The 14,828-nt window shown below is 37.9% G+C and overlaps 1 protein-coding gene across 2 annotated transcripts; it reads right to left on the minus strand.

Moving 5' to 3' along the window:
* Positions 1–491: 491 nt before the first annotated feature.
* LOC107672844 (poly [ADP-ribose] polymerase 10-like) lies at positions 492–14,795 on the minus strand. 2 transcript variants are annotated; one of them, XM_016466214.1, is made up of 12 exons: positions 14,719–14,795; positions 14,437–14,516; positions 11,621–11,796; positions 11,266–11,508; positions 9,272–9,502; positions 8,207–9,198; positions 6,593–6,805; positions 6,375–6,504; positions 4,380–5,330; positions 2,339–2,472; positions 1,948–2,122; positions 492–797 (listed from the first exon to the last, which is right to left on the minus strand). In XM_016466214.1, the coding sequence occupies exons 3-12, from the start codon at positions 11,793–11,795 to the stop codon at positions 499–501; spliced, it is 3,543 nt and encodes a 1,180-aa protein (XP_016321700.1). In that variant the 5' UTR covers position 11,796; positions 14,437–14,516; positions 14,719–14,795; the 3' UTR covers positions 492–498. The 2 variants fall into 2 exon arrangements, with proteins under 2 accessions (XP_016321700.1, XP_016321699.1); XM_016466213.1 differs by having other exon boundaries at positions 14,437–14,532; positions 14,719–14,794.
* Positions 14,796–14,828: the final 33 nt, after the last annotated feature.

Consider the following 14,828-nt stretch of genomic DNA (forward strand, 5'->3'; position numbering starts at 1 on the left):
AAAACGAATAAAAGAAGTAATGTAGGAAATATGAAAAAATCTCTCAATGACTTACTGACGTGCACGAAAACCAGCAATGTATTGGACCCGGAAATCACGTCTCCATATAGATATTATATAGCCTACTATAATATATATTTTTGTATAAAGTATATTGTAGCCTATATTTTTATGTAAAGTATAATCTTATACGTATAAATGTAATATAATATAACATAGTATAATATAATATAATTGTTATTATATCCAAGTTGTCTGGAACGCAATATTAGGTTAACATTTCAATAAACGAGCGTTTACTACAATTACTAGCCATTCTATAAGGTGACATCTCAGCACTTGACAAATGGATAGCGACTCCTAAGTATCACTTAAAGCATGGCTACGTGTGATTGCGTTAAGTGCATTTTTGGGAAACACACGTGAAACAATAACGAAAGATCGTAAAATGACTCGTAGAAAACGCTCTTAAGCTCTAAGCAATGAGAAGGCATGTGATCAGCCGTAGATCTTCTTGCATGTGATGAGGTACTGTGGGTAAGCCTGTGTGTCGTTGAAGATGACGAACAGCGTCGGGGAGTTGATCTGATCCGTCACGCTGTGGTATCTCACAGGAACGCCAGAGCTCTCCTTCAGCGGGGCGGTTTTGTAGTCGTACTTGCCCACGGTGAAGTCTCCGGTCAGCACTCTGGCCACAAAAATAAACTTGTGCCCGTCTGCATTGGGTGGGGAGTAGGTGTCAGACACGGAGAGTGAGCCGTTCACCGCAAAATACACACCCTGACCGTACACAGTGGCTGTCAGAGAAAAGACCAGATGCATTTGTCATTCTTAAATTCATATCAGTGTTACTGCAGTGTCATTTATGTACTATTATAGTTTGTATTAATATTCTGAATTAGATTTGAATGTTTTATTTTAAATTTATGTTAAAGTTTTAGCTGTTTTGTCATTTTTATTAGTTTTGGGGTTTTTTGTTTGTTTTTTGGTGAGTCTATATAGTTTTTATTTTAGTTATAAGTATTAATGCTAGTTATTTTTTAAATATTTACTTCCATTTAAAGTAAATGAAAATAAGAAACATAGCTGAAATAACAAGGTTTTTTCAGTTAATTCAAGTAACTTTTTTTTTTGCTTCTAGATTTAGATTTAACGATAATAGCCGATTCATATGAGATTCCCATCACTATTTTTGCCACATTTAGATGAATTTGGGATTTGGGTAATTGATAGGGTGTTCCTGGGATGTTGCTTTTTCAAATCCCAAAACTAATGAATGAGCCAGTGTTATTTTAGTATCACTGACCGTACTATTATAGTTTTTAATATTTTGACGTAGATTTCTATTTTTATATTTTCCGTTTTTACTTCAATTTTTAAGTTTTAGTCATTTGTGTTTTGAGAGTTTTTGTCATTTTTATTAGTTTCTGTTTTTTAATGTCTATACAGTTTTATTCATTTTTATTGAATAGTTTAATTTAGTTTTAGTTGTTTTATTACTTCAAGTTAAACTACACAAAAAAAGAGAAATGTTGCCTTGGCAACTAGCTGAAAAAAAAATTGTTAAAATAATGTTATTCTTTCAGTCAATGTTTATTTGATTTGAAATAAATACAATGTTTTTGGTAACGCTTTATTTGAAGGTGTCCTTGTTACATGTACTTACTATTAAAATGACAATAAATTATGCATAATTACATGCAAGTAACCCTAAACCAAACCCTAACTATATAGTAAGTACTTGTAGTTAATTAATATTACTCAGTACTTAAATGTACTGTATAATTACACTGTAACAAGGACACCTTAAAATAAAGTGTAACCTGTATTTTTAATGGTATTAGTTTTAGTATTAGTTAACAAGAATAGCTCTGCTATAAGCCATGCTAACTGTGAACTGTGAAGCTTGCCATATCAAACAGCAGCATATGACTGACAGCACAGTACCGTTTTTCCCACAGAAGCTCCTGTTGAAGCCCTGAATGCAGATCTCCTTGACGCTGGTCTCACTGGTGCCGTGGTAGAGGGTGCGCTCCACCTGCGCCTCTGAGGAGCTGCGCTCAATACTGACCTTCTTCAGCCTGTACTGGTCATGCAGGAGTTTATTCATCAGCTTATCAACCTGAAAACACCATCAGAGTCAGTGTGACTATAACAGACAACCAAAAACACTTCCAAAGCAGATAATCATTCCTGTAAACTTTTTGAATCCAAACCTAATAGTAAATTCACAGGTTTTTACTCTGAAAACTATTAATGTCTTGCACACTACAAAACACCCCTCTGAACTGCACATGCACTGACAGACACCGAGTTGTGCGACTGTGTTAAATCGTACCTTAATGATTCTGATTTTGTTGTGGCTGTCCTGAAGGGTGTCGTAGAAATCTTTGACCACATTCTGGAATTCATCAGAATCCACATCCACGGGACACACTTCAGGCATGCTGGACAGCAGACTGTAATCTTCATCTGAAACATAAGCGTCATCTACTAAATACACACTTGCAACATTCGTCATGATTCTGGCCTGTTCCCTGTTTTCTTATGTGGACTTTAAAGTTGCTTCCTGTCTGCCGTGTCTTTGTAGTCAGTCTGTAGTTCTTCTGGCTTCCCTGTTTCCTGTGCTCATTTCAGGTCTTGTCCAGTGTTGGATGTTGTGTCGGCTGCCTCTGTTCGGTGCCTGTTTCTTGGTTCCTGCTCCTTGTCTTTGGATGCTACATTTGGATCCTACTCTCCCTCATCTCTGATTTCCAACAACATAACACCATTTCTATAAGGGCTATTTATCACATTATTTGAATGTGATTAATTACAAAAAACACAAATATTTAAGTCCATTGAACAGTAATGGGTGTGGTCACATGCTCGGCGAAATTTCAAGGATGAAATCCAATAGGAACTCAATAGGAATCGGTGCAATTGGGAGATTCACAAGAGTAAGAAGAAGTCCCCCATGCAGATTTTGGTCATGTTAAAGGTCCCCTGAAATGCTTAAACACGCAGAGTTACTCTGTGTTGACGTCATTTTAACTGAAACAGGAAGACCTTTTTGGGGACTTTAAAGTTGGTTGTGTAAATTCACCACGTTGGCCAACAGAAAGCTGCTTGATTTGAAAGTGACTTCTGTGTGAGCTGTGCTTCATTCCTCACTGAACTACTGACAATGAACCTTTTTTGGTTTTACTAAAGTGACCACATCTTTAGATTGTTCTACAATCAAAGCAATTCAAGCTTGATGTATCACATTCAGACCAAACTACATAGATAATACAGGAACACTTTAGGGACCAGTTCACACTATTAAACAGTTGTTTATTATCATGCATATTACTAGCATATTGGCTGTGTGTTAGTACTTATAGAGCACACATTAATGCCTTATTCTGCATGCCCTATTCTTAATCCTGACCTACCCCATTCCTAAACTTAACAGCTACCTTACTAACTATTAATAAGCAGCAAATTAGGAGTTTATTAAAGGCAAAAGTCATAGTTGATAGTTAATAGTGAGAACTGGTCCCCAAACTAAAGTGTGACCAATAATACTAATGAATAAGGAGGTTTCAACACATGTTTTTCAACTTCTAACTTGACATTGCGTCCCATGACATACAGACTGTAGGCCAGATACTAAGATAAAACAAATAATATATAGATTTTAATATATTAAAGTCATAATATATATTTTAGTAATTTCCTTTGGCTGGCTCAATAATCCCAACCCCCCCCCCTAAATCTTATCTAAATTATTGGATAATTTAACATTCTTAAATTATTTTAATTTGACGTTTTTTCTCAACACATATTGAATTATGCAGTTTATTGTGAATAATTTGACTAATTAACTGACATATCATTGACTATTAATTCAATTACATTTTTTATCAACTGACAATACCAAATCAACTGACAAAACTAAAGGATTTATTGATTGACTGATTGATTGGTTTTTTAAATACAACTAACAAAACTAAATCATTCAAAACAAATCTAAATTATTAAATACTTTCATATTCTTAAATTATTTTAATTTGAGAGATTTTCCCAGCAAATATGGATTTAAGCAACTAATTGTGATTAATTTGACTAACTAATCAGAATATCGTGTAATCAACATGACATAATCAACGACGTAATTACATCACATATTCATAAATTCATAAATAATTTCATGAATTAATTGGCATATCATGTGTATGTCATCTGAAAAAGATGTATGTGTTATGTCTGGAAACTAATATGAAGAACTATTTTGCCTGGTTTTAAACAAAAATAATAATGAGAATGAAGTCTGGCATCAACAGCAGAAACGGTGGAGTCTCCCTTTGGGGACTTCATTATTTTGGGGGTTTTATGTAATTCAGCTTAATTTGTACCTGCACCATCCGTGTACAAGTCCTCTGTGCTCAGCATTTTCCGTTTAATAGGCACGGATTTCCCAGATGCCAAACTATGCTCTTCCATCTTCTCGAAGTCAATGCTGCACGGCTGATTGTTGAAGAGAATATCAGTCTTCTTCTGCTTCATCTTCCATGCGTTCTCAATGAACACCGTGGCATCTGGCAGGTACGGGATGGCCTTCGAGGAGGAGCCCTGCTCGACCCACACCCACTGTACGGTCTTCACGATTTCAGCATCCGTCATCATGCTCCCTGTCCTTCTCAGGAAGTTCTTCAGGTCCACCACGGCCTCAGAGACGTACTCTTTAAAGCCGGAGAGGACGGCGGTGGTGCCCTGGATGCTGATCTCGACGGCATGCTTCCTCTTAATGAGCTCTATGCACCTCTTCTGATGGGAGGAGAGTTTCCGCAGGTTCTTGTTCTCGACCTTCTCCTCACACTGTCTCAGTCCAACCTTCTTGCCCAATGCGATGTCCACCCTGACAAGATCATGGTTGTAGTTAGCAAACACACAGATCTCGGCTTTGTTAGCTGACTTGATGGCGTCTTGCAAGGACATTTCAAACGCTCTCTCCAGCTGCATGTTCTCCTGGTTTGGCATGGAGTCGCTCCTGGACAGTTCTAGGGCTTTCTGGATGTCCTCTGCGTCCGATCTTTGGTTGAGCTCCATTGACATCTGAATGGCCAGCAAGAAGTCTGCGTCTTCGTCGAGGCTGCAGGCGTTCATGGGTGCAGAGGAGCTCTGGAGGTCATGGGCCTGCAGTGATTGGGGTTGGTCGTCCTCTTCTTCTGCCGCTGCTGAGGTATCTCGGCTCTGGTCTGAATACAGATCTACAGATTCAATGTCTGTGGCTCCTAAACTAGAAGGTTGGGGGTTCAAATCGCTGCCAATGACTGCCAAGATCTTCTTAGCTTCTTCAATACGAGCTGAGCGACAGAAAACATTCAGTAACCATTGGGGTTCAACAAAAAACAACAGAATAGCATTGTATTTAGGGCCCTGTTTTATTTTGTTCCAAAGTCCATGTTTTCCATTTGAATTTTTCTGAACTTTTCTGAACTTAATGTATTACAATTTATTTTTACAATAGCCCTATAAAAGGTTTTGTTTTTTCAGAAATTCTATGTTGTATTCAAATTTTTCTGGTTATCAAAAGAAGGCATAACATGTTAATTTATCTTCTAATCAAATTAAAGTTAAACAAACTCCTTATTTTTGGCAATCAAAGGGGGTTTACTATTAAGATTAAAACACAGAAGAAATATTGTGTGATTATTCATTAAAATAATTAAGTTTAATTTTATTAGTAGTAGTAGTAGTAGTAGTGTTACATACATTCTACTGGACAATAGTAATATATTTCTGACAATTTCTTCAAGTTAATCCAAACTTTTATTTTGACGGGTTGCCATGGGGACCTTTAAGTTTCAGTGTGTATATGACATGACAATATTTTTACTCAAATGAAAAGGTAAAAAGCTCATGAAGTGACTCTCAGAGCAGTTCTGGGGATGTTGCTCATGTATTTATGTACTCGTATATTCAGGAGGCAGACGCTAAAATCACCGCGAGCGTCGCACACTTCAGTATGTGTGTAGTAAGCGAAACTGCGTGTCTGCAGCTACGCCACTCATTCACACAGAGACACGCAGAACATGCAGGATTCATATTTAAATAGTCTTTTGCGGCTTAATATTTACAAATTCTAGTCCATATCATGATTTGATTTAAGTGTACTGACCTACTTTTGATTAATTCATCCAATTAATCAAATTCCGCGTTATACAGTAAATTCCATTGTTATAGCTGGATTCTGCGATTCCGTCCACATTTTCCGCATTGCACAAATCATAGGGCCCTAAATCATTGTATTTTATTTCATGCAGAAAATAAGCGGAACTAAAGGGTCTCGGCCCACTTATAATTCAACGACCGGTAAATAATCAGTCAGGGAAATGATCTATAATGACCTGAAGTACGTGCATCGGTTGAGTTACGTCCATTCGGGACTCCAGCAGTGAATTCCTGAATGGAATTTGCAGAGGAACTTCTCTGGAAGTTTTGACAGGTTGTCATTTTCCATGCCAGCTCCAGTATGTCCTGTGGAAAGCACAAATACAATCAACCCTAAAGTATAACTGAGTATATGAGATATGTCGGGATAAACAACCAGGCTGGGATACGTTACATCATCTTCTAGCGGCTCCCAGTGCACTCTGGCCATGTCGATATAGACTTCGAACTTTGCTGTCATCTCTCCCAGTATGCTGACACCCTCCTCCTCCATCAGGAAGCGGGAAATGCCAGGCTGGGTCACCACAATGGTCTTTGTAAAGATTGATCCGATAATAGCACTTAATAATTCTGCCGCCGATTGGCATACACTCCACTCTCCCTGAATCTGCAAGTGAATTTAAGAGATAGCAAAGCAAATATAGAAGACGATTACCACACAGTTCTTAGTTCTCACTTCAGTTCAAGACTGAGAATAATTACAATACATTGTATAACAGAAATAGAAATTATAAGAATTATGAGAAAAACAATTCCATTTCAGAGGCAATAGGCTAAGTTTGCAAGATTTTTAAAGTTAACAAATGTAATTTACAGTGAATCGTGCTGTTTTTCTGAATCTTGCAGGTTAGTCAATTTTTACTACACAAATTAATTTAATTAAATGAGATAATTTTATATTTCTTAATTTTGTTTGTGAGTTTACTACTTTTTTATTATTTACTAACAACAATTCAGTAAAACTCAATCCTACATATCTATATTTCTTATTATCAATTTTATGTATTCAAAATAATATATTTATATTAACATAAAAATACTTTTAAACATGATTTAACCGTTTTTACTTTTAGAAATTATTTTGTGAACAACTTCAATAAATTCTACAACATACACTCATGTTCAGATGTTTGAGGTCAGTAAGATTTTTTGTTTTTGATGAACTTCTGCTCATCAAGGCTGCATTTATTTGATCAAAATACAACAAAAACAGTAATATTTTGAAATATTATTACAATTTAAAATAACTGTTGTCTATTAGACTATATTAAAAAAATGTCATTTACTCCTGTGATCAAAGCTGAATTTTACTCCAGTCTTCAGTGTCACATGATCCTTCAGAAATCATTCTAATATACTGATCTGATGCTCAAGAAACATTTCTGGTTATTATCAGTGTTCAAAAGAACAGCGCTTATTTGAAACAGAAATCTTTTGTAACATTAAATGTCTTTACTGTTACTTTTAATCAGAGGCGGACAGTAGTGAAGTATTTTTACTCTGCTTTAAAAGAGTGTTTTTCTTTAGAAAACTTTACTTCACAACATTCCAAAGCATAATATTGTACTTTTTACTGCACTACGTTTCATGTTAAATATCATTTAATAATTAATTACATTAGAAATCTACTACTTTCTTACTTTTACTCAAGTAAAAGTAATTCAAAGATTTACTTGAGTACAAGAAAGTACTCAATTTTTAATGCTCTTAAGTATTAAAGGTAAAAAAAAAACCAACAACAACTTTTATTTACGAAGCGTAGTAGTGCAGTAAAAAGTACGACATTATGCTTTGGAATGTTGTGAAGTAAAGTTTTCCAAAGAAAAACACTGATAAAGTACAGATACTTTTTAAATTCACTTGAGTAAAGTAAAAGTACTTCACTACTGTCCACCTCAATTTAATGCATCCTTGCTGAACAAAAGCAAATCTTACTGACCCCAAACTTTTGATCAGTAGGGTAGATGTCATTTAAATCAGTTGAATGGAAGCAAACTCAGTAACTAACACTCAATCCATCTCCAGTCTCCAGTGGGAATAGGATGACCTCTCCCATGTCCGCCAGCAGACCTTGATGATGGAGTTGCAGGAACTTGAGCATTCCTGGTTCCATAGACAGGACGGTCTCCTTCTGGAGTGGTGTGCTGAGAAACACAACCATCTTCTCTTCATTGTCCTTCTCCATCCCTGTCAGGGTGAGTGCAGTAATCGCTCCACCGGCGTCGGACAGTTTGGCACTGCAGAAGTCCAGAGACGCCAGGATGTCAGACCACTCTGTTGAAGAGAGCATGCTCTCGCACTCTTTGGCTATGGGCACAGTGAACTCTGAGATCTGGGACTCTATCAGGTCTCGGGCCTGTCTGACTGCGCTACGGGACGGAGACGTTACAGAGACCGTACAGCCCGACACGCCGTAGGTGGAAGGTACGCTTTTCAAAGACAAATTCAGCCTCTTCTTAACATCCTCCCGTCCGAGAAACTCAGCTTTGAGCTTGTCGTACGTCAGACGGTCCTCCACAACACCAGTCAGGAACTGCAGAACTTCGTTTTTAAGTCTTTCAACCTCAATTTGGTCAGGCCCTTTGATTTGGACGCCATCTTTTGCTAGACTGACGTCAAATTTGGGGTGATCCTTTTTGAGGTTCTCGAGCAAACTACTCAAACTGAGCAGGTGACGTTTAGTGGCGTCAAGCACAGATACGAAGCTAACGCATTCCTTCTGGACAGACGGCTCAGGAGCAGATGCAGTAGTCGCTAAATTCGTGGCATTGTCCGTGAGAGCAGCTTTGTGTCCTAAGCTGGCGCTCACCACTGGGACAGAAGCAGTCGGACTTTGGGGTGAGACCATCTGTGGTTGGTTGCCATCCGTCAATGTTCCCTGTTCATCTTGAGCGCTCACAGACGACTGATCCTCAAGAGCATGCAGGAAATCAAAGTACGGCTCCACTACTAAATCTGTACCTTCCAAATGATGGGATTTCTGGAGAACGTCGTCCACAGCTGTGAAAGAGATCACTCAATTGAGATTCCAGAACTCTAAAACAGAGACTTCGAGAAAGACATCTTGACTTACATTTCACATCCTTAAAAGAAACCTTAGCACGTCCATCAGCTAGCATGCTAACTGCTAGGACATCAGCGCCTCCAGCACGACTACTCCCGAAGTAGAGCTCCAGCATGTCCTCTGTGAGCGCAGGAGACAGATTGGCCACCAAAATGGAGTCTGTGGATTCAACCTGCTCCAGAGTGACCTTTGCTCCGTTTAGGGGCTTCTTGGAAACTTCATCTTTAAGCATCTGAAAATCTATGGAATCACATAGACAACGACAGAACATTTAAGACAAGCGTACCACAGATTATTATCATGCATTCATGCGTGAATTTATTTTGTGCAAACGTTAAAGGGGACACCGGATGCAAAATTGACTTTTACATGGTGTTTGCATATAAGTGTGTCTTAGCAGTGTGTGAACATAACCACCCTACAATGATAAAAATCCATTCACTACTTTTTGATTATAAAGCAGATAGTTCCGGTCCTTGATTCTGATTGGTTGAGCCGCGTTCAAAGCTGTTGTAAATTACTCTACAAACATACACCTTTGTTTACTTTGTGTGTTGCTCTGCAACCACTTTGTTGCAACCACAACTGTTTCTGAGGAACTACATTGTTTGGTGGAAGAATACTGTTTTTATTAATATCGTTACACTTTATTTGCTCTGTTTTATTCTGTGAAACCTAACTACGTATATGGAATAACCGTTTTATAAAAGCAATAAGCCCCATGAAGCCATGGTTTACAGTGAATTTATAACAGCTAAGAGGCATTGTTAGGCACGACGCAAAGTGGAGTAAACCATGGCTTCTTGGGGCTTATTGCTTTATTTTATCCCCAAAAAAACCTAAACCGTCTCAATTAGGAAGCAGTTTTGATTTTCTGAGCAGCATGACCTTATATTGCTCAGGCCCCGCCCACGACCACTGACGGACTGTCCTGTTTTAGCATATTTCCGTCCTCAGTCTTCACTTTCTCCTGACATGAGCCACTGAGGACGTAGTGGATTAGTTTTGTTTTTGATGACAACGCGCCACCGAATACACAAAAATGGAAGAGAGGGGCGGGGTGAGCAGTAGCTCATTATCATTTAAAGAGACATGCACCGAAACGGGTCGCTGTGAACAGAGCTGACAAAGTAAAAAACGTATTGTTTTACACTACCATTGAGGAATTTTAACCGAAGTATTTTGCAGACATTTCATGAAGACCCTAAAGAATCATACCAACTTGTGGAAAATGGGCATCCGATGACCCCTTTACAATGACTAATAAGAACTAAAATCTCTGATAGAGTGACACACCTAAAAATGTACTTAAAAATATAATTATTTGATACAAAATATCAAACCAAAAGTCTGTGCTCAAATGCTGCTCAAGCTTTTCTCAGAACTAACTTCCTGTAATTTATGCATTTTAAAATTTACTTTATTCCTGTGATGCAAAGCTGAATTTTCAGCATCATTGCTCCAGTTTTCAGTGTCACGTGTCACATATGCTGATTTGCTGCTCAAGAAAAATATTTATTTATTATATTATTTATAATATTTATTATTTTCAGAATTCTTTAATCAATAGAAAGTTGAAAATAACAGTATTTATTTGAAATAGAAATCTTTCGTAACATTATGAACGTCTTTACTGTTTCTTTTTATAAAGTCTGTGTTCGAATGCCGCTCAAGCTTTTCTCAGAATTGTCTTCATCGTTTTTACTGCAGCTGTTGTTTTAGTGAAGTTTAGTGAATGTATAAAGTCACACAGCTCACACAGGTGTCCTATCAGAGGAACCACAGGTGCAGAGGAACACATTAACATGAACATCTTCCACTAACATTATCTTGTGAAACCCAAGACACTTTTAGTGACATGTTTTGCTTGAAAACTAGCTTGTGCTATAATATTTCATTCAAATAAACACCACTTGGTATGCTATTACGTTATGTAATGCAAAGACAAAGTATGCCAATAGTATTTTCTGTATGTACTGCTGATAGACTGATGAGCTACAAACCTTTGTCTAAAGGTTTGTTTAGGTGCACTAGAACCAGATCCTTGTTCGGAGACAGATACAGGATGAAGTCTGTTTCACAACACATCCCAGTAACATTTTCCACATAAAGCTCCACATGGTCCAGTGAAGTGTGTGGATTGAGCCCTTTCAGCAGCAGCTTTCCAGGGTCCTTTGGTGGTTTCCTCCGCACTGTCAGTGTGTTATTCTGGAGCACATGGGACTTGGAGACAACTCTGGCAGCAGCTAGTGTGAGAGAAACAAAAGTTTTGCTCACGTATGCTTGTAATATTGTCATTTTATTCATTTATTTTTTAAATATAATATATTTTTAATCTATTTAATGTATTTTTTTTACTCTCTGCATCTTCAAAAACCACCAAAGCATGGTTTCCATGCTTCTCCAAAGAGACCACGTTCCCTCCTCCAGAGCGTCGCTTGTTATCGAAGTAGAGAGACAGAAGGTCATCGTCCAAATCATCAGGAATATCCAGAATCTCCAAACTGCGCTCCTCCAGGCTGCCCTCAGCCATCCTGACAAAACAGAAAACACACATGAAGAACGAAGTGGAGCCGGTTGAGAGTAACCCACATTCCTGCCCCACTTACTAGGAAAACCATATGAGGCTACTGCAATTAAAATAAAAACAAATCAATCAAATCAAATGCTGTGTTTGTGGGGTTTTCCTTTCTTTTTCATGTAAAATGGAAATGTTTTCATAAGATTCAATCACCTATCTATGGTGCAGTGAATTTTTTGGGTTGTTTTTGAGGTTTTATATGTTACTACAATGCACTTACATTTTTTACAAAGTTGTGTATAATAAGCTGATCGATAGATAGACCGATACCAGATGATAGACAGATGATGTAACCTCATTATAAATAGAAATCTTATATACAGACAGGCAGGCAGGCAGACGGATAGACGGATAGACGGCTAGACAGACAGACAGACAGACAGACAGACAGACAGACAGACAGACGGATAGATAGGCAGATAGATAGACAGACAGACAGACAGACAGACAGACAGATAGATAGATAGATAGATAGATAGAGATAGATAGACAGACAGACGGATAGATAGGCAGATAGATAAGATAGATAGAGATAGATAGATAGACAGACAGACGGATAGATAGGCAGATAGATAAGATAGACAGACAGACAGAGATAGACAGACAGACGGATAGATAGGCAGATAGACAGACAGACAGACAGATAGATGGATAGATAGACGGATAGGTAGACAGATAGGTAGACAGATAGACAGACAGACATAGAAAGAAAGATAGAAAGAAAGATAGATAGATATATAGATAGACAGACAGATAGATAGATAGACAGACAGACAGACGGATAGATAGGCAGATAGACAGACAGACAGACAGATAGATGGATAGATAGACGGATAGATAGGCAGATAAATAGATAGACAGACAGATAGACAGATAGATAGATGGATAGATAGATAGACAGACAGACAGACAGATAGATAGAGACAGACAGACAGATAGATAGAGACAGACAGACAGATAGATAGAGACAGACAGACAGATAGATAGAGACAGACAGACAGATAGATAGAGACAGACAGACAGATAGATAGAGACAGACAGACAGATAGATAGAGACAGACAGACAGATAGATAGAGACAGACAGACAGATAGATAGAGACAGACAGACAGATAGATAGAGACAGACAGACAGATAGATAGAGACAGACAGACAGATAGATAGAGACAGACAGACAGATAGATAGAGACAGACAGACAGATAGATAGAGACAGACAGACAGATAGATAGAGACAGACAGACAGATAGATAGAGACAGACAGACAGATAGATAGAGACAGACAGACAGATAGATAGAGACAGACAGACAGATAGATAGAGACAGACAGACAGATAGATAGAGACAGACAGACAGATAGATAGAGACAGACAGACAGATAGATAGAGACAGACAGACAGATAGATAGAGACAGACAGACAGATAGATAGAGACAGACAGACAGATAGATAGAGACAGACAGACAGATAGATAGAGACAGACAGACAGATAGATAGAGACAGACAGACAGATAGATAGAGACAGACAGACAGATAGATAGAGACAGACAGACAGATAGATAGAGACAGACAGACAGATAGATAGAGACAGACAGACAGATAGATAGAGACAGACAGACAGATAGATAGAGACAGACAGACAGATAGATAGAGACAGACAGACAGATAGATAGAGACAGACAGACAGATAGATAGAGACAGACAGACAGATAGATAGAGACAGACAGACAGATAGATAGAGACAGACAGACAGATAGATAGAGACAGACAGACAGATAGATAGAGACAGACAGACAGATAGATAGAGACAGACAGACAGATAGATAGAGACAGACAGACAGATAGATAGAGACAGACAGACAGATAGATAGAGACAGACAGACAGATAGATAGAGACAGACAGACAGATAGATAGAGACAGACAGACAGATAGATAGAGACAGACAGACAGATAGATAGAGACAGACAGACAGATAGATAGAGACAGACAGACAGATAGATAGAGACAGACAGACAGATAGATAGAGACAGACAGACAGATAGATAGAGACAGACAGACAGATAGATAGAGACAGACAGACAGATAGATAGAGACAGACAGACAGATAGATAGAGACAGACAGACAGATAGATAGAGACAGACAGACAGATAGATAGATAGAGACAGAGACAGACAGATAGAGACAGACAGAGACAGACAGACAGATAGATAGATATAGATAGATATAGATAGATAGATAGAGACAGACAGACAGACAGACAGACAGACATTAGATAGATAGATAGATAGATAGATAGATAGATAGATAGATAGATAGATAGATAGACAGACAGATAGTAATTAGGAATAAAATTAGAAATCGATATACTTGGTAACTGGGTGTTGTAAACTTGTTATGAAATATATCTTGTGTCGTGTAATGATAAACCAATGCCGAGAAAGAGAAACTGAAAGGGTGAGGCTGGATCATAACCGACAGCAACGCATTAATATTCATAATACGAAGAAGAATAGATACTGTGCACGATAATGTTTGAACAATACTTGCACAATAAGAGCATAACACAATATTGAGAGGTAAGTAGAGCAGGCTTACCTGAAACCTGAACATTGATCGGCGACTGCCGCTGCTGCTGTGACTCACTACTTCCTGTTTTGAGGCGGTCAACAACACCTCTGACACAGAAAAACACTTCAGGGATACAAATAAAAAATAATACATTTCTATTTGTAATTGAATGTTTATAACGCTATTGTACAAATAATAATAATACGTAACACAATTTTTAATTGCAGTACTAAAGACGTATTACTAACAGCCAAACTTTCAAACAATTCATTAAATTAAAAATACTTCTATATTTGCAAGATTACGTACGGTTGCCGATTAATATACGCTTAACGATGTCTCCGCGCTTTCAGACGTTTTTCGCCACACAAGGAAATAAAAGTCCCATAAACCAGCAACTGCCTAAAATTATAAGCCCC

The sequence above is a fragment of the Sinocyclocheilus anshuiensis genome, unplaced genomic scaffold (assembly GCF_001515605.1).
Source record: "Sinocyclocheilus anshuiensis isolate Anshui unplaced genomic scaffold, SAMN03320099.WGS_v1.1 scaffold132, whole genome shotgun sequence".
NCBI lineage: Eukaryota > Metazoa > Chordata > Actinopteri > Cypriniformes > Cyprinidae > Sinocyclocheilus > Sinocyclocheilus anshuiensis.